Here is a 19,989-nt window from a genome sequence, read left to right as displayed (position 1 = left end):
AGTGAGGACAAGGGGGACCCTATCATGTTTCTGGGAGGGAGGAGAAGGCGTAAGGGCGGATGCACGGGAGATGGGCTGGACACGGTTGAGGGCCCTGTCAACGACCGTGGGTGGAAAACCTCAGTTAAGGAAGAAGGAGGACATGTCAGAGGAACTGTTTTTGAAGGTAGCATCATCGGAACAGATGCGACGGAGGCGAAGGAACTGAGAGAATGGGATGGAGTCCTTACAGGAAGCGGGGTGTGAGGAGCTGTAGTCGAGATAGCTGTGGGAGTCGGTGGGTTTGTAATGGATATTGGTGGACAGTCTATCACCAGAGATTGAGACAGAGAGGGCAAGGAAGGGAAGGGAAGCGTCAGAGATGGACCACGTGAAAATGATGGAGGGGTGGAGATTGGAAACAAAATTAATAAATTTTTCCAAGTAACGACGAGAGCATGAAGCGGCACCGAAGTAATTATCGATGTACCGGAGAAAGAGTTGTGGAAGGGGGCCGGAGTAGAACTGGAACAAGGAATGTTCCACATACCCCATAAAGAGACAGGCATAGCTGGGGCCCATGCGGGTACCCATAGCCACACCTTTTATTTGGAGGAAGTGAGAGGAGTTGAAGGAGAAATTTTTCAGCGTGAGAACAAGTTCAGCCAGACGGAGGAGAGTAGTGGTGGATGGAAATTGTTCGGGCCTCTGTTCGAGGAAGAAGCTAAGGGCCCTCAGACCATCCTGGTGGGGGATGGAGGTGTAGAGGGATTGGACGTCCATGGTGAAGAGGAAGCGGTTGGGGCCAGGGAACTGGAAATTGTTGATGTGACGTAAGGTGTCAGAGGAATCATGGATGTAGGTGGGAAGGGACTGGACAAGGGGAGAGAGAAGGGAGTCAAGATAACGAGAAATGAGTTCTGTGGGGCAGGAGCAAGCTGACACGATCGGTCTACCGGGGCAGTTCTGTTTGTGGATTTTGGGTAGGAGATAGAAGCGGGCCGTCCGAGGTTGGGCGACTATCAGGTTGGAAGCTGTGGGAGGAAGATCCCCAGAGGAGATGAGGTCAGTGACAGTCCTGGAAGCAATGGCTTGATGTTCAGTGGTGGGGTCATGGTCCAGGGAGAGGTAGGAGGAAGTGTCTGCGAGTTGACGCTCAGCCTCCGCGAGGTAGAAGTCAGTGAGCCAGACAACAACAGCACCACCCTTGTCAGCAGATTTGATGACAATGTCAGGGTTGGACCTGAGAGAATGGAGTGCAGTAAGTTCAGAGAGAGACAGGTTAGAATGGGTGAGAGGAGCAGAGAAATTGAGACGACTAATGTCGCGCCGACAGTTCTCAATGAACAGATCGAGAGAAGGTAAGAATCCAGAGGGAGGGGTCCAGGTGGAGGGAGAATATTGGAGATGGGTAAAAGGATCCGTTGAACTGGGAGAGGACTCCTGCCCAAAGAAGTGAGCCCAGAGACGAAGACGGCGGAAGAAGAGTTCAGTATCATGCCAAGCCCGAAATTCATTGAGGTGAGGACGTAAGGGTATGAAACTAAGTCCTTTGCTGAGCACTGAACGTTCAGCATCGGAGAGGGGAAGGTCAGGGGGTATAGTGAATACACGGCTGGGGCTGGGATTGGAAGATGGGGTGGGGACGGAGGGACGGGCAGGGGTGGAGGGTCCTAGATGGGTGTTGGTGTCGATGAGTTGTTGTAGCTTGCGTTCCTTAGCACTTGAGAGAAAGAGAAAAAGTTTCTTGTTGAGGCGTCGGATGAGCCGAAGGATAAAATGAAACTGGGGGCACGCGCAGCTTTGAAAAAGGGTACGGCGGTGCTGCTGGAGGGAGAGGTATCTCCGGGACATAAAACGTTTCTCGGACTGCTGTTCCCGTCACATTCTGAAATCCACACTCAGTGCCATGCGCCGGCATATGAACACACTCGACCTCTCCCTCCAGCAGCACCTGACCTTCCCCTCTCCGATGCTGAACGTTCAGTGCTCAGCAAAGGACTTAGTTTCATACCCTTATGCCCTCACCTCAATGAATTTCGGGCTCGGCATGATGCTGAACTCTTCTTCCGCTGTCTTCGTCTCCGGGCTCACTTCTTTGGGCAGGAGTCCTCTCCCAGTTCAACGGATCCTTTTACCCATTTCCAATATTCTCCCTCCACCTGGACCCCTCCCTCTGGATTCTTACCTTCTCTCGATCTTTTCATTGAGAACTGTCGGCGCGACATTAGTCGTCTCAATTTCTCTGTTCCTCTCACCCATTCTAACCTGTCTCTCTCTAAACTTACTGCACTCCATTCTCTCAGGTCCAACCCTGACATTGTCATCAAACCCGCTGACAAGGGTGGTGCTGTTGTTGTCTGGCGCACTGACTTCTACCTCGCGGAGGCTGAGCGTCAACTCGCAGACACTTCCTCCTACCTCTCCCTGGACCATGACCCCACCACTGAACATCAAGCCATTGCTTCCAGGACTGTCACTGACCTCATCTCCTCTGGGGATCTCCCTCCCACAGCTTCCAACCTGATAGTCGCCCAACCTTGGACGGCCCGCTTCTATCTCCTACCCAAAATCCACAAACAGAACTGCCCCGGTAGACCGATCGTGTCAGCTTGCTCCTGCCCCACAGAACTCATTTCTCGTTATCTTGACTCCCTTCTCTCTCCCCTTGTCCAGTCCCTTCCCACCTACATCCGTGATTCCTCTGACACCTTACGTCACATCAACAATTTCCAGTTCCCTGGCCCCAACCGCTTCCTCTTCACCATGGACGTCCAATCCCTCTACACCTCCATCCCCCACCAGGATGGTCTGAGGGCCCTTAGCTTCTTCCTCGAACAGAGGCCCGAACAATCCCCATCCACCACTACTCTCCTCCGTCTGGCTGAACTTGTTCTCACGCTGAACAATTTCTCCTTCAACTCCTCTCACTTCCTCCAAATAAAAGGTGTGGCTATGGGTACCCGCATGGGCCCCAGCTATGCCTGTCTCTTTATGGGGTATGTGGAACATTCCTTGTTCCAGTCCTACTCCGGCCCCCTTCCACAAATCTTTCTCCGGTACATCGATGATTACTTCAGTGCCGCTTCATGCTCTCGTCAGGACTTGGAAAAATTTATTAATTTTGCTTCCAATCTCCACCCCTCCATCATTTTTACGTGGTCCATCTCTGACACTTCCCTTCCCTTCCTTGACCTCTCTGTCTCAATCTCTGGTGATAGACTGTCCACCAATATCCATTACAAACCCACCGACTCCAACAGCTATCTCGACTATAGCTCCTCACACCCCGCTTCCTGTAAGGACTCCATCCCATCCTCTCAGTTCCTTCGCCTCCGTCGCATCTGTTCCGATGATGCTACCTTCAAAAACAGTTCCTCTGACATGTCCTCCTTCTTCCTTAACTGAGGTTTTCCACCCACGGTCGTTGACAGGGCCCTCAACTGTGTCCGGCCCATCTCCCGCGCATCCGCCCTCACTCCTTCTCCTCCCTCCCAGAAACATGATAGGGTCCCCCTTGTCCTCACTTATCACCCCACCAGCCTCCGCATTCAAAGGATCATCCTCCGCCATTTCCGCCAACTCCAGCATGATGCCACCACCAAACACACCTTCTCTTCACCCCCCTTATCGGCATTCCGTAGGGATCGCTCCCTCCGGGACACCCTGGTCCACTCCTCCATCACCCCCTACTCCTCAACCCCCTCCTATGGCACCACCCCATGCCCACGCAAAAGATGCAACACCTGCCCCTTCACTTCCTCTCTCCTCACCGTCCAAGGACCCAAACACTCCTTTCAAGTGAAGCAGCATTTCACTTGCATTTCCCCCAACTTAGTCTACTGCATTCGTTGCTCCCAATGTGGTCTCCTCTACATTGGAGAGACCAAACGTAAACTGGGCGACTGCTTTGCAGAACACCTGCGGTCTGTCCGCAAGAATGACCCAAACCTCCCTGTCGCTTGCCATTTTAACACTCCACCCTGCTCTCTTGCCCACATGTCTGTCCTTGGCTTGCTGCATTGTTCCAGTGAAGCCCAACGCAAACTGGAGGAACAACAACTCATCTTCCGACTAGGCACTTTACAGCCATCCGGACTGAATATTGAATTCAACAACTTTAGGTCGTGAGCTCCCTCCCCCATCCCCACCCCCTTTCTGTTTCCCCCTTCCTTTTTTTTCCAATAAATTATAAAGATTTTCCTTTTCCCACCTATTTCCATTATATGAAAAAAAACCCCACTAGAGTGTCCTACCATCCATTCTTAATTAGCACATTCGTTTAGATAATATCACCAACTTTAACTTTAACACCTATGTGTTCTATTGTACTATTGTCGTTGACATCTTTTGATGATCTGCTTCTATCATTGCTTGTTTGTCCCTACAACCACACCCCCCCCCCCACAACCTCTCTGTCTCTCTATCTCTCCGCCCCCCACACACACACCTTAAACCAGCTTATATTTCAACTCTTTCTTGGACTCGAACTCAAGTTCTGTCGAAGGGTCATGAGGACTCGAAACGTCAACTCTTTTCTTCTCCGCCGATGCTGCCAGACCTGCTGAGTTTTTCCTCCCAAACCCATGACCTTTACCACCTAGGCGAACGATAACACCAGGATCGTGAGAACACCACTGCCTGCAAGTTCCCCTCCAAGTCACACACCATCCTGACATGGAACTATATCACCACCTCTTCTTCAGCACTGGGTTAAAATCTTGGAACTCCTGACCTAGTGGCACTGTGGAGCACCTTCACTGCACAGACTGAAGCAGTTCAAGAAGGTGGCTCACTAACACCTTAAGGGTAATTAAGGATGTACAACAAATGCTGCCTACATTTGGTGAAATAATATTTATTAAAATGTCACTTTAAATGTCATTTTAACTTACCAACCACCATGAAAGGACCTCCTGGGGGATCTTTTCATTGTTACTGGTCAATTGTGGCTGAATACTTGAATTAAATCTCTTGTCAAACCAGTGGGAGATGCCTCGATCTGAAATACAGGTCTCACAGCTGCAAGTATGCTTCATACACAAGGGTCCTTCCTTCTCTAGGCTTAGGCTGAAGATATAGTATATGGGAAACACAAAACAACAGATGGCAAGGAAAGACTTCATCCTTCTGTAAAGTTTCTTTCTGAAATTGCAGACCATGTTGAAGTCGGTGGAAAATCATTCAGCTCCTGGTGGATAGTGTTAAAATCCCGCTCAACACTGAGAGATCTTCACAAACTATGATCTCCAATAGCCTGTTTCATCCTTCAACAACATTCTGAGCTGAAAGTTTTTAAAGTATAAGAGAATAATTTAGTCCCATATGATGACTAACAAAAGCTGATTATTTAGCTCTCAGTCACATGGGAACACCACCACCTGCAAGTTCTCCTCCAAGCCACTCACCATCCTCATTTGAACTCTCTCACTGCCGTTCGTTCACTGTCGCTAGGACAAAATCCTGGAACTCCCTTCCTAACAGCACGTGGATGTACCTACACCACATGGACTGCAGCGGTTCAAGAAGGCAGCTCACCATCACCTTCTCAAGGGCAGTTAGGGATGGGCAATAAATGCTGGCCTAGCCGGCGACATCCACATCCTGTGAAAGAACGACAAAAACTCTACCCCTCCTCCCTATACAATAGGGACTCCTGTAACTTACCGTGAACCATGTTAAGGAGGGCGTCATTATTATTAACCAAAAACAGTGCTGCTTTTTTAATATAAAACACAAAGAAGTCAAGATGTCTAAAAACAGCTTTCAGCCTCGAGGCCCAGCTTTGTGCTCTCTCTCTCTTTTTCAGGGGAAGGATGATGTAGTTATTCCTCCTGGTGCAGACAGCCTGGGTGACCTCCCTTATACAGTCACTGTTATCCTCCACTGCAGCCTGGAAGGTGCCTTTTGCCCTTGTTAAGGGTGATGGGGACCTTGACAACAGCCAAGGGAAGTGCTGCTCACATCCTGGTGGGAGGTTTGTGCTGTGACTGCAGCAGGTGATCTAACTGGAAGATGCCCTCCTTAGTGAAGCAGAGCTCCTGAGGCATGCCCCGGAGTGAGGTTCAGACGGACAAAGTCCCCTGGGGGCTCACTGTGGCATGGTCTGCCACGCAGAGCCCTCCTCCTACCTCTGCCAGCTGCTCCTGGTTTCTCCTGGTTTCTTTGCTGCTTCCCCTCGTGCTCCAGCCCCAAAGGCAGCTCCTACCACACAACTCATGACTGCTGTAAAACTGTTCTGAAAGCTGACAAAAGCAGTCCGGCTCCAGCAAAATCGAGTTAGCAGAAGTTAAAGGTCAAAGGAAACAGGAAATAAACCAAAACCATCTGGATGGTAACCAGACAGGAAACTGAAACAACAAGCCAGCTAGGTCACTGCCTTCCTGCTCGAGATAAGTGGGCTGTACCATGCAATTAGGAGCAGGAGTAGGCCACTCAGCCCCTCAAGCCTGCTCTGCCGTTCAATAAGATCATGGTTGATCTGATTGTAGCCCCAAATCTACATTCCTGCCTACCCACAATAACCTTTCACCCCTTGCTTATTAAGAATCTATTTAGCTCTGCCTTAAAGATATTCAAAGACTCTGCTTCCACTGAAGAATTCCAATAGCTTACTACCCTCAGAGAAAAAAATTCTCCTCATCTGTCTTAAATGGGCGACCCCTTATTTTTAAACAATGAAACCTAGTTCTAGATTCTCCCATGAGAGGAAACATCCTCTCCACACTCACCCTGTCAAGACCCTTCAGGATCTTAAAGGTTTTGATCAAGTCACCTCTTACTCTTCTAATCTCCAGTGGATACAAGCCTAACCTGTCCAACCTTTCCTCATAAGACAACCCACCCATTCTATGTATTAGTCCCGTAAACTTTCTCTGAACTGCTTCCAATGCATTTACATCCTTCCTTAAATAAGGTACACAGTCCTCGGCCCAATCATCTTCAGCTGTTTCATCCATGACCTTCCTTCCATCATAAGGTCAGAAGTGGGGATGTTCACTGATGATTGCACAAAGTTCAGCACAATTCACAACTCCTCAGATACTGAATCAGTCCATGTCCAAAAGCTGCAAGACCTGAACAATATCCAGGCTTGGGCTGACAAGTGGCAAGTAACATTCACACCACACAAGTGCCAGGCAATGACCATCTCCAACAAGAGAGAATCCAATCATCGCCCCTTGATATTCAATGGCATTACCATCACTGAATCCCCCACTGTCAACATCCTGGGGGCTACCATTGACCAGAAACTGAACCATATAAATACTGTGGCTAGGTGAAGCTTGACACCATCCAGGACAAAGCAGCCGCTTGACTGACATCACGTCCACAAACATTCACTCCCTCCATCACTGACACACAGTAGCGGCAGTGTGTACCATATACAAGATGCACTGCAGGAATTCACCAAGGCTCCTTCAACAGCACCTTCCAAACACACAGCCACTACCATCTAGAAGGACAAGGGCAGCAGCTAGATGGGAACACCACCACCTGTAAGTTCCCCTCCAAGTCACTCACCATCCTGACTTTGAAATATATCACCATTCCTTCACTGTCACTGGGTCAAATTCCTGGAACTCCCTCCCTAACAGCACTGTGGGTGTACCTACACCACATGGACTGCAGCGGTTCAAGAAGGCAGCTCACCACCACCTTCTCAAGGGCAATTAGGGATGGGCAATAAATACTGGCCCAGCCAATGAAGCCCACATCCCATGAATGAATAGAAAAATTCCAGATGTGGTCTCACCAACGCCCTGTATAACGGAGGCATAATCTCCCTACTTTTGTATTCAATTCCCTGCATAATTAACAATGACATTCGATTAGCTTTCCTAATTACCTGCTGTACCTGCATACTAACCTTTTGTAAGTCAAGCACGAGGACACCCAGATCCCTCTGCATCTCAGAGCTCTGCAATCTCTCACCATTTAGATAATTTGCTTCTTTTTTATTCTTCTTGCCAAAATGGACAATTTCACATTTTCCCACATTATACTCTGTTTGCCAGACCTTTGCCCACTCACTTAACCTATCTCTATCCCATTGTATCCTCATGTCCTCTTCACAACTTACTTTCCTACCTATCTTTGTGTCATCAGCAAATTTATCCACCATACCTTCGACCCCTTCATTCAAGTCATTTACATAAATTGTAAAAAGTTGAAGCCCCAGCACTGATCCCTGTGGCACACCACTCGTTACAGCCTGCCAACTAAAAAAAGACCCATTTATGCCTACTCTCTGCTTCATGTTAGCCAGACATCTATCTTTCTATCCATGCCAATATGTTACCCCCTACAACATGACCTTTTATTTTCCACAAAAACTATTGCGCAACCACTATTCCTGCAACCACTATTACACTAAGTAGAAAACGAGTTGCACCTGGAGAGTCTTGACAATTTCCCAGATCCACAACAACAGCACAGTAACAGGCCATTCAGCCCATCTGCTCCATGCTGGTGTTTCTGCTCCACATGAATCTCCTCCTACTTTACCTCATCTCACTCTATCAACATATCCTTCTATTCCTTTCTCCCTCATGTGTTGATCTAGCTTCACCTTAAAGGTTTCTGTGCATTTATTCATCTATTCATTTCAACCCTCCCTGAGGTAGTGAGTTCCATATTCTCACCACTCTCTGAGTAAAGAAGTTTCTCCTGAATTCCAGATTAGATTTATTACAGACTGTCTTATATTAATGGCCTCTGGTTCAGTCTCACCCACAAGTGGAAACATCTGCTCTATGTCTACCCTTTTCTAACCTTGAAGACCTCTATCAGGTCACCCCTCACTTCCCTTCTGTTGAGAAAACAGCCCCAGCCTGGTCAATCTTTACTGATAGATATAGCCTCTCAAATCAGGTATCATCTTTGTAAATCTTTTTTGCACCTTCGCTAGTGTCTCTATATCCTTTTTTAATAACCAGAACTGTGCACACTGCTCAAAGCATGGTCACGTCAATTTCAATACAAGTTTAACATAGAATTCTAAAGCCAGGAAGCTATTTCAAAAGTTTTACTCACTGATGGGTGCAGAGTTTCCTGGGTCAACAACAACAACTTGCATTTATAGAGTGCCTTCAGCAGAGATAAACATCCCAAAAAGCTATACAGAGGCACAATGTGAAATAATTTATGTTGTTACAAATGGGCGAGTTGCTGTATACATATTTGCAGGCACGTGCTTTAAAACTGATAAATATACATTGTACCCACGGCAGTTTCACTGCAGCTAGAGAAGGTCAGTTTTAACTGTTGGGTGCTGGGAAGTTCAGTCTGTTCTGAAATCGGAATTTCATTACCATGAGGCTGACAAAGTAGAGACCAGTGAGGGCCAGACCACCCAACATCATTAAACGTGGATACACACTGCCTGTCCTGCTCAGTATAAAATTCTCACAGGGCTTGACTAGGTAGCTGCAGGAAGGATGTGTCTCCTGGCCTGGGAGTCTAGAACCAGGGGACACAGCCTCAGAATAAGGGGCAGGTCATATAGGACTGAGATGAGGAGGAATTTCTTCACTCAGAGGGTGGTGAATCTTTGGAATTCTCTACCCCAGAGGGCTGTGGATGCTCAGTCATTGATTATGTTCAAGACAGAGATCGGTAGATTTCTAGATATTAAAGATATCAAAAGAAATGGGGATAGTGCAGGAAATGGAGTTGAGGTAGAAGATCATCCATGATCTAGTTGAACGGTGCAGCAGGCTTGAGGGGCTGAACGGCCTACTCCTGTTTCTATTTCCTATGTTCCCTGCCTGTCTTGCCAAGTGTAACTGGGTATGGAGCAAACACTGCCTGTCTTGCCTGGTGTAGTGTGTATGTTGTGTGTCCCAACAGGCAGAACTGGACTTAAACTTCACACTGCCTGTTTCCGCCCAGCAACCTGTCAACTTGTTTTAATGAACCCTGGTTTGTACTGTATATGTAAAGGACCCACAACCTAAATCAGGTGCGCACCATATGTGACTGTGACAAAGGTAAACTTTCTCTCCTCAACCTGTTTGCAGTCTTAACACAGTTGACCACACCATCCTCCTCCAACGCCTCTCCACCGTTGTCCATCTGGGTGGAACTGCTCTCACCTGGTTCCATTCTTATCCATCTAATTGTAGCCAAAGGATCAGTTGCAATGGCTTCTCTTCCTACTCCTACACTGTTACCACTGGTGTCCCCCCAAGCATTGATCTTTGCTCCTCTCCTATTTCTCCTCTACTGCCCTTAACAGCATCATTTGAAGACACAGTGTTAGTTTTCACGTGTACACTGATGACAGCCAGCTCTACCTCACCAGCACCTCTCTTGACTCCTCCACTGTTGCTAAGTTTCAGACTGTTTGTGCAACATCCAGTCCTGGATGAGCTGAAATTTCTTCCAATTAAATATTGGAAGACGGAAGTCAATGTTTCAGCCCATGTCCAAACTCTGTTCCCTAGCTATTCTCCCTGGCAACAGGTTGAGATTAAGCCAGTCTCTGTTTGCAACTTTTGTGTAACATTTAATCCTGAGTTGAACTTCCAACTTCGTATTCACACCATCACAAAGGTCGCCTATTTCCACTTCCATGACATCGCCCAACTTCACCCCCTCTCAGTTCACCTGCTGCTGAAACCCTTATCCAGGCCTTTGTTACGTTCAGACTCAACTATTCTAATTCACTCCTGGCTGCTCTCCCACATTCTACCCTCTCTAAACTTCAGGTCATCCAAAACTCTGCTGCCTTATCGTCATTCACACCGAGGGTAGAATCTTCCGGTTCATTTTAAAATCTCTTAATAGTTAATATTTTTAAATTTCCAAAGCAAAAGATGAATATGAGCTTTACATTTTCTACATAAGCAGGTTTATAAAGCTGTTGGCTATTTCTGTTTGAAATATTCACTTTACATGGAGCATCATTACATTCGTAAGCTATTTAAAAATTCTTTTACAGGGTTTGGGCATCGCTGCCAAGGCCCATTTGTTGCCCATCCTTGAATTCCTTTGAGAAGTTGGATGATGTTGGAACTTGTAGAACTTATGAGGAGAAACTTAGAGCTGAATCTATAATCTTTAGAAACACGGATGAGAGGGGGTATGGTTCAGGTTCCAAGATGTCGGTACAGACAACACTCTTTCTGTGAGTGCATGAGGACATGAATATAAAAAACTTGAAACGAGAAAGCTTAGAATAATTCTCAGGTTTCTATCGCTTTGTTGCTGCATTTACCTCAGTTTGATGTACATTAAATCTATCTTACCTCCAGAATATTATTGAAATGATTGAATTGATAAAGTGTCATTTCACATTCTTTTTAAATAACATCAAATAAATAATAATGAAATGTTAACAATACTTGCAAACATTATCTTCATGCCAAGATTAACTTAGTGCCTCAGACAGAGGAAGAATCCCAGAAAATTCACCTTGTTGAGTAAAACAGTTTCTCCTCTTGTCTTTACTGGTGAAGATTCACTACTGACACGGAAATCTATCAGTGTTCAAGGGGAAAAGATTATGAATATTTTGCCAGGTACTGACAGAAATAGTAAATAACATGAGATTGATCTCCCAAATGGCCTTTTGTAATTAGGGCAATATGCAAACTATTGCAAAATAGAGAGCAGGTTTATTATTAACCATTTGAATCGAGTTCCAGCTTGTTCCACGTGTATATGAAGAAGGTGGGTTGGAGGTGTAAAGCCTCAGATGAAATTAAAAATAACAAAGAGTTGTAAGGTAATAAGTCAAAGGATATTGAGGGTAGTTTAAGATAAGGTAAAGGAGAAAAGTAGTTGTAAACAAACCAGCTTTAAGAATGGGGGATATGAGGGAGAGAGCGCAGCAGTTTGCAGACATGGAAAGGCAACAAGTTACTCTGGGTGTAGATAAGACTTAATGGACTGGTTGTAAAACAGACTCAAGCGTGGGAGGTTGAAAAACTTTGTACGATTAATGAACTTCGATAAGAAATATTAATTGGCTATATTTATTGTCAATAAAGGTCACAGAATCTTTACAGTGCAGAAGGAGGCCATTTGGCCCATCAAGTCTGCACTGCAACTCTGAAAGAGCATTCCACCTAGTCCCACTCCCTTGCCTTATCCTCATAACCTTGCACATTATTTCTTTTCAATTCCATTTTGAATACCTTGATCGAACCTGCCTCCACCATCCTTTCAAGAAGTTCATTCCAGACTCCAACCACCCTCTGGGTGAAAAACTTTTTCGTCACATCATGACTGCTCTTTTTGCCAATTATTTTGAATCTGTGCCCTCTAGGTCTTGATGCTGTCTTGAGTAGGAACAGTTTGTCACTACTTACCCTGCCCATACCCTCAGGAGCTTGAATACCTCTATCAAGTCACCTCTCAGCCTTCTTTTCTCCAAGGAAAACAGTCCCAAACTCTCCAATCTATCCTCATAGCTACAGTTCTTTATCCCTGGAATCATTCTTGTGAATTTCCTCTGTACTCTCTCCAAAGCTTTCTCATCCTTCCTCAAGTATGGTGCCCAGAACTGGATGCAGTACTCCAGATGAGGCCTAACTAGTGTCTTATACAAGTTCAACATGAACTCCTTACTCTTGTATTCAATGCCCCTATTAATAAAACCTAAGATACTATATGCTTTATTAACTACTCTCTCAACATGCCCTGCCATTTTCAATGACCTATGTACAAGTACACCGAGGTCCCTCTGACCCTGCACCTTCTTTCAAGTCTCTCCCTTTATTTTATACTGTCTCACCATATCTTTTCTGCCAAAATGAATTACCTCACACTTCTCTGCATTGAACTTCATCTGCCACTTGTCTGCCCAATCCACCAACATGTCTATGTTCTTTTGAAGTTCAAGACTATCCCCATCACAGTTGACAAAAATTGGTCAAAGGTCAATAAAAGAAAAAGGAAATGTATTGTCCCTCTCTCTGTCCTAAGACATATTAAAACATAAATTGATCATATAGGTTGCCAACTAACTTTACGTCATAGAACTAAGAGTTTTAGTCAATCAGGAAGAAATGAAATGCTCAATGCTGGGTCAGAAACACAACAGCCATTTTATTTATTTATTAATGATTAGTTAATGGAAAAGAAAACTTTGTATCCAAATTTGCTGATGGCACAATGAGCCAGACTTTAAAGAATGTAGATGGAAGCTTTATATTCCACAGAGATATTAATAGATTAAGTGAATCGGGAAAACTGGACCTCAAAAAGATAAAACAGGGAACTGTCTAAATGGTGAAAAGCTAGAATCTTTGAAGTCCAGGTACAGAGATCATTAAAATGTCCTGATCAGGTACAAAGAATAATCAGAAAGATTAATAGAATGCTGGTCTTTATATCTGGAGGAAAAGAATACAGGGGGGTAGAAATTACACTAAAGCTCTACAAAGCCTTGGTTAGACCTGGGGTAACTGTGAGCAGCTCTGGGTCACACGTCTTAGGAAGGATATGTTGACTTGGAGGGAGTGCAACATAGGCTTACCAGAATGATACAAAGACTCAAAGGGTAAAATTATGAGGAGAGAAACCATTTCCATGGTCAGGGTGTCCAGTACAAGGGGATAGAGTATAAACATTGGAGCCAGACCTTTCAGAGGTAAATTTAGAAACACTTCTTCACAAAAAGGGTGGCAGAAGTTTGGAACTCTCTTCCACAACATGCATTTGAAGCTAGATCAACTGTAAATATTAAATCTGAAATTGACAGATTTTTGTAACCAGAAGTATTAAAGGGATCTGGGGCAAAGGCAGGTTTATGGAGTTAGGTCATTGAGATCAGCCATGGAAGAATAGCGCCAAGGGGCTGAATGTCTTCTTCCTATTCCTATATTTCGAGTGTACAGGAGGGGAGAGGAGGGGAGAGAAGGGGAGAGGGAAGGGGTGAATTGAAAGAGGGGAGGAGGTTGGTTTTATTGTGGAGTGAGAATAAGGATGGGCAAATCACACCATTCCCTCCTGGCTCTACAATAAGAGGGGAGGTGGTGGCAGAGTGGTATTGTAATTGGACTAGTATCCCAGGGAAATGCTCTGGGGATCTGGGTTTGAATCCCACCACAGCAGATGATGAAATTTGAATTCAATAAAAATCTGGAATTAAATGTCTATGGTAACCATGGAACCATTGTTGTAAAAACCCACCTGGTTCACTAATGCCCTTTAGGGAAGGAAATTTACCATCCTTACCTGGTCTGACCTAAATGTGACTCCAGACCCACAGCAATGTGGCTGACTCTTAAATGCCCTCTGGACAAGGGCAATAAATGCTGGCTTGTGAACAAAAAAAAAGGTAACAAAATGTGAAACTTACCCTTTGGCTGGACAATCTGTGTTGAAGGAGCTTCCAGTTTGGTGCCTGTGCCTGAAGAAAGGGAAACAGAGCTAACTGAACCCACTGGCAATTCAGATTGGCACAGGGGCATTGGAGTCTCCAGCTTTGAGTTAGCACTCACACTGCCCTGTACCTGAGGTAATGACTGCACAGCAGCAGAAAGACCAGCATTTACCTTACAGACTGAATCAGACTCAGCTGCACAGTCCAAAAAATGTCAAATATGTTTATTGAGTTAATCCTTATAGCATTCAAAAGGAATTTAAAAAAATAACTACACAAGTTATAACTTGGCAAGTCTGGACTTTTTCTGTATGTGTGGGCTACATTTCTTACATAAGACTATGCAATATAACAGTCAATACTGCAGCTGGGAAAATGTCAGGCGTACCTGTTTATTGGTAGATTGTGCCAATGTGTTTAGAAGCTTGGATAATCTTGCATCAGATTGTATTGATCCACCCAGCTTTTCCTGGATCCCAGGATTTTGGATTCTGACTGATGTGGGGGAGTTCCAGATTCACACTGACAGGCTGCATTATTTTAGAGGAAGTGAGCCTGCGATATGATCCTTGAACTGCAAGGGTTGTGGTTTGTCTGCTTCTGAAATCAAATCAATCTTAACAAAATCCTACTTGTTTACTGAAGGCTATGTGCCATGCACCAGCATTTCCAAATAAATGGCCTTTCAAGGTTTCACTCTGAAACTTAGGTCAAGTGCTATCAGTGGCACTGCTATCAGTGGCACCTACAGCAAATTTAAAGTTGTACACTCTCCTTCTAGATGGCATCCCAAGTATTCTCACCAAGTCCTTATGCTCACCTCAAAAATGTTTGAACTTGAATAAAGGGAAGGAGAAGTTAGTTTGGTTTTACACACTTTGGCCCTGGGATTGTGTCACTGTGCTTGACGTGAAACCCTGGTCCTGACCCCAGGTGAAGCAGCGTGGGCCCATGTATATGGGGCCTGCAACACCACAAGTAACCTGGATGGGGAGGTCAGCTGGAAACTCCTGCAGATATGGAAGTTAGACACCAACTGGGCCCTGATTCCAGATCTGGGGAACAGAGGATGCAACTTCTGTCTTTTTCACATTTCACAGGAGTTTATATTATTGGAGGTGGGAGTGGGAGTGTGGGTGGGGGGGGGTGTGGGGGGGGGTGAGAGTGGCAGGACAGGAGATTACAGAATCACTACAGCACAGAAGAAGGCTATTCAGCCCATCATGTCTGTGCTGGCTCTCTATAGGAGCCCAGTGCCATTTACCTAGCATTACTCCCCTGCCTTCTCACCATAGCCCTGCACATTCTTCCCTTTCAGATAATTATCCGATTCCCTTTTGAAAGCCTCAATTGAATCTACCTCCACCCCACTCTCAGGCAGTACATTCCAGATTCTAACCACTTGCTGTGTGAAAAAGTTGCTCCTCATATCTCCATTGCTTCTTTTGCCAATCACCTTAAATCTGTGCCCTCTAGTTCTCGATCCTTCAGCTAATGGGAACAATTTCTCCCTTGGCCTACTCTGCCCAGAGCCCTCATGATTTTGAACACCTCTATCAAATCTCCTCTCAACCATCTTTTTTCCAAGAAAAACTGTCTCAGTTTTTCTAATCTATCTTCATAACTGAAGTTCCTCATCCCTGGAACCATTCTCATGAATCTTTTCTGCACTCTTTCTAATGCCTTCATATCTTTCCTAAAGTGTGGTGCCCAGAACTGGACTCCAGTTGAGGCTGAACTAGTGCCTTATACAAGTTCAACATGACTTCCTTGTCTTTGTATTCTATGCTCCTATTAATAAATCCCAGGATACTATACACTTTATTAATTGCTGTCTCAACCTGTCCTGCCACCTTCAATGACATATGCACATATACACCCAGGTCCCTCTGCTCCTGCACCCACCTTAGAATTGTACCCTTTAGTTTATATTGTCTCTTCCTACAAAAATAAATCAATTCACACTTCTCCACATTAAATTTCATCTGTCATTTATCCACCCATTCCACCAACTTGTCTATTTCCTTTTGAAATTGTGCACTATTGTTCTCACAGTTCACAATGCTTCCAAGTTTAATTTCATTCACAAATTTTGAAATTATGCCCTGTACACCAAGCTCTAGATCATTAATATATATCAGGAAGAGCAAGGGTCCCAATAGCGGCCCCTGGGGAACTCCACTACAAACCTTCCTCCAGCCTGAAAAAAATCCATTAACCATTACTCTCTGCTTCCTGTCACTCAGCCAATTTCGTTTCCATGTTGCTACTTATCCTTTTATTCCATGAGCTATAACTTTGCTAACCAAGTCTGTTGTGTGGCACTGAATCAGTTGCCTTTTGGAAGTCCATGTACACCACATCAACAGCATTATCTTCATCAACCCTCTCTGGTACCTCATCAAAAAACTCCAGCAAGTTAGTTAAACATGATTTGCCCTTTACTAATGCATGCTGGCTTTCCTTAATTAACCCGCATTTACCCTAGTGACCATTAATTTTGTCCTGAATCATCATTTCTAGAATTTTGTATACCTGGATCTACAAAAGGCATTCAATAAGGTGCTATACAAAAGGTTAATAGGCAAGGTAAGGGCTCTTGGAGTTAAGGGTGGTACTTTGGCATGAATAGAGGATTGGTTAACAGATAGAAAACAAAAAGTGGGCATAAATGGGACTTTTTCCAAGTTGACAGGCAGTGAATAGTGGAGTGTCGCAAGGATCAGTGCTGAGGCCTTAGCTATTTACAATCTATATTAATGACATAGATAAAGGGACAGAGAGTAATGTATCTAAGTTTGCTGATGATACCAAGCTAGGTGGGAAGGTAAGCTGTGGGGAGGACACAGAGAGGCTGCAAAGAGATATAGACAGGTTAGGTGTGTGGGAAACAAGATGACAGAAGGAATATAATGTGGGGAAGTGTGAGGTTATTCAGTTTGATCTTAAGAATAAAAAGCAGAATATTTTTTAAAAGGTGAGAAACTTGTAAGTGCGGATGTTCAAAGAGACTTGGGTGTACTTGTACAAAGAACACAGAAAGTTAGCATGCAGGTGCAGCAACCAATAAGGGAGCAAATGGTATGTTGGCTTTTATTGCAGAGGGATTGGAGCACAGGAGTAAAGAAGTCTTGCTACAATTGTACAGGGTTTTGGTGAGACCACATCTGGAATACTGTGTGCAGTTTTGGTCTCCAATTCAAGGAAGGATATACTTGCACTGGAGGTGGTACAGCGAAGGTTCACTAAATTGGTCCCTGAGATGAGGGGGTTGGTCCTATGATGAGAGACTAAGTAAGTTAGGTTTATATTCTCTGGAGTTTAGAAGAATGAGAGGCAATCTCACTGAACCATACAAAATTCTGAAGGGGTTTGACAGGGTGGACGCTGAGAGATTGTTTACACTGGTCGGGGAATATAAATCACGGGGGCACAGTCTCAGGATAAGGGGCCGATCATTTAGGACTGAGATGAGGAGAAATTACTTCACACAGAGGGTTGTGAATCTTTGGGATTCTCTATCCCAGGGGGCTGTGGATGCCTCATCGTTGAATACATTTAAGACTGGGATAGACAGATTTTTACTCTCTCAGGGAATGAAGGGATATGGGGAGCAAGCAGAAAATGGAGTTGAAGCCCAAGATCAGCCATGATTGTATTTTTTCTAATTCATTCAAGGGATGTGGGCTTCACTGGCTAGACCAGCATTTATTGCCCAATCCTAGTTGCCCTTGAGAAGGTGGTGGTGAGCTGCCTTCTTGAGCCGCTGCAGTCCATGTGGTGTAGGTACACCCACAGTGCTGTTAGGGAAGGAGTTGCAGGATTTTGATCCAGCGACAGTAAAGGAATGGTGATATATTTCCAAGTCAGGATGGTAAGTGGCTTGGAGAGGATCTTGCAGGTGGTGGTTTTCCCATCTATCTGCTGCCCTTGTCCTTCTAGATGTTAGCAATTGTGGGTTTGGAAGGTGCTGTCTAAGCAGTCTTGGTGAGTTTCTTCCTATGGTCAATGCCTTCACAATTTCCACTCTCACTTCCCTCAGTATCCTTGGATGCATCTTGAAGATGGTACACACTGCTGCTACTGTACATCGGTGGTGGAGGGAGTGAATGTTTGTGGATGTGGTGCCAATCAAAGCGGCTGCTTTGTCCTGGATGGTGTTGAGCTTCTTGAGTGTTGTGGGAGCTGCGCTCATCCAGGCAAGTGGGGAGTATTCCATCACGCTCCTGACTTGTGCCTTGTAGATGGTGGACAGGCTTTGGGGAGTCAGGAGGTGAGTTACTCACTGCAAGATTCCTAGCTTCTGACCTGCTCTTGTAGCCAGAGTATTTATAAGGTTAGTCCAGTTCAGTTTCTGGTCAATGGTAACCCCCAGGATGTGGAGGATTCAGTGATGGTAACATCATTAAATGTCAAGGGGCGATGGTTGGATTCTCTCTTGTTGGAGATGGTCATTGCCTGGCAATGTGTGGTGGAGCAGGCTTGATAGGCCATGTGGTTTACTCCTGCTCCTATTTCTTATGTTCTAGAAGCTTCCCCTCCACAGAGGTTAAACTGACTGGCCTGTAATTGCTGGGTTTATATTTACACCCGTTTTTGAAGAAGGCATTTGCAATAAAAACAGAAAATGCTGGAAAAACCAGCAGGTCTGTGGAGAGACAAAAAGTGTTAATGTTTTAAGTCCTTCAGGCCCAGAAGAAGAAGGAATCATTTTGGACTCAAAACACTAACTCTTTCTCTCTCCACAGATGTTGCCAAACCTGCTGAGTTTTTTCAGAATTTATTGCATTTTTTTCAGATTTTCAGCATCAACAGCATTTTGCTTTTATTTTAATGTAACATTTACAATCCTCCAGTCCTCTGGCACCACCCCGAGTCTAAGGCAGACTGGAAAATTATGGCCAGTGCCTCCGCAATTTCCACTCTCACTTCCCACAATATTCTTGGATGCATCTTATCTGGTCCTGATGCCTTATTAACTTTACGCACAGACAGCCTATTCAATATCTCCTCCTTATCAATTTTAAACCCTTCTAGTGTCTGAATTTCCTCCTCTTTCACAATGACCTGCTCAGCATCTTCTTCCTTGGTAAAGGCAGATGCAATGTATTCATTTAACACCTCAGCAATGCCCCCTGCTTCCATGCGTAAGTCCCCTGTTTTGGTCCCTAATCAGCCCTACTCCTCCTTTTACTACTTATATGTCTGTAGATAGTGGGGTGGTAAGTCCGAATGCTCTGAGCAGCGTGAGTGTGTGGCAGGCTTTATGGGCCAGTTGGTCTTTTCCTACCTATGTTTGTATATAACTTGCTGGTAAAGCTGGTGAAACGAGAAGATGTAAAAGCAAACTGCTGCCTAAAGCAACGCAGGATTACTGCAGGGAGCAGGAAACCTCCAGGGGAAGGGTAGCAGTCACTTGTATACAAAAAAGGCTTGTAGATAATTACATGAATGAGAAAGGAATAGAAGAATATTCCTGTAAGGACTCCATCCCATTCTCTCAGTTCCTTCGCCTCCGTCGCATCTGTTCCGATGATGCTACCTTCAAAAACAGTTCCTCTGACATGTCCTCCTTCTTCCTTAACTGAGGTTTTCCACCCACGGTCGTTGACAGGGCCCTCAACTGTGTCCGGCCCATCTCCCGTGCATCCGCCCTCACGCCTTCTCCTCCCTCC

The 19,989-nt window shown here is 45.1% G+C and overlaps 1 protein-coding gene across 6 annotated transcripts in view; it reads right to left on the bottom strand.

Annotated features, from left to right (window-relative positions):
- The window catches only part of LOC121287440 (CMP-N-acetylneuraminate-beta-galactosamide-alpha-2,3-sialyltransferase 2-like), a 30,153-nt gene extending 15,386 nt beyond the window's left edge, over positions 1-14,767 (bottom strand). The window contains exons 1-4 of one of the 6 annotated variants that reach the window (XM_041205327.1): positions 14,703-14,767; positions 14,291-14,341; positions 11,398-11,462; positions 4,875-5,264 (exon numbers count right to left, since the gene is read on the bottom strand). In XM_041205327.1, the coding sequence (XP_041061261.1) occupies positions 4,875-5,141 (267 nt within the window). In that variant the 5' untranslated portion in view covers positions 5,142-5,264; positions 11,398-11,462; positions 14,291-14,341; positions 14,703-14,767. Of the gene's footprint in view, positions 1-4,874; positions 6,295-11,397; positions 11,463-14,290; positions 14,501-14,702 lie in introns of those variants that run through there. The other 5 variants (XM_041205323.1, XM_041205329.1, XM_041205325.1 and 2 more) reach the window with 5 other exon arrangements.
- Positions 14,768-19,989: the final 5,222 nt, after the last annotated feature.

This window comes from Carcharodon carcharias, chromosome 14 (assembly GCF_017639515.1).
Source record: "Carcharodon carcharias isolate sCarCar2 chromosome 14, sCarCar2.pri, whole genome shotgun sequence".
Classification (NCBI taxonomy): Eukaryota; Metazoa; Chordata; class Chondrichthyes; order Lamniformes; family Lamnidae; genus Carcharodon; species Carcharodon carcharias.
The sequence above is the reverse complement of the archived record's forward strand: the minus strand, read 5'-3'. Positions and strand labels throughout refer to the sequence as shown.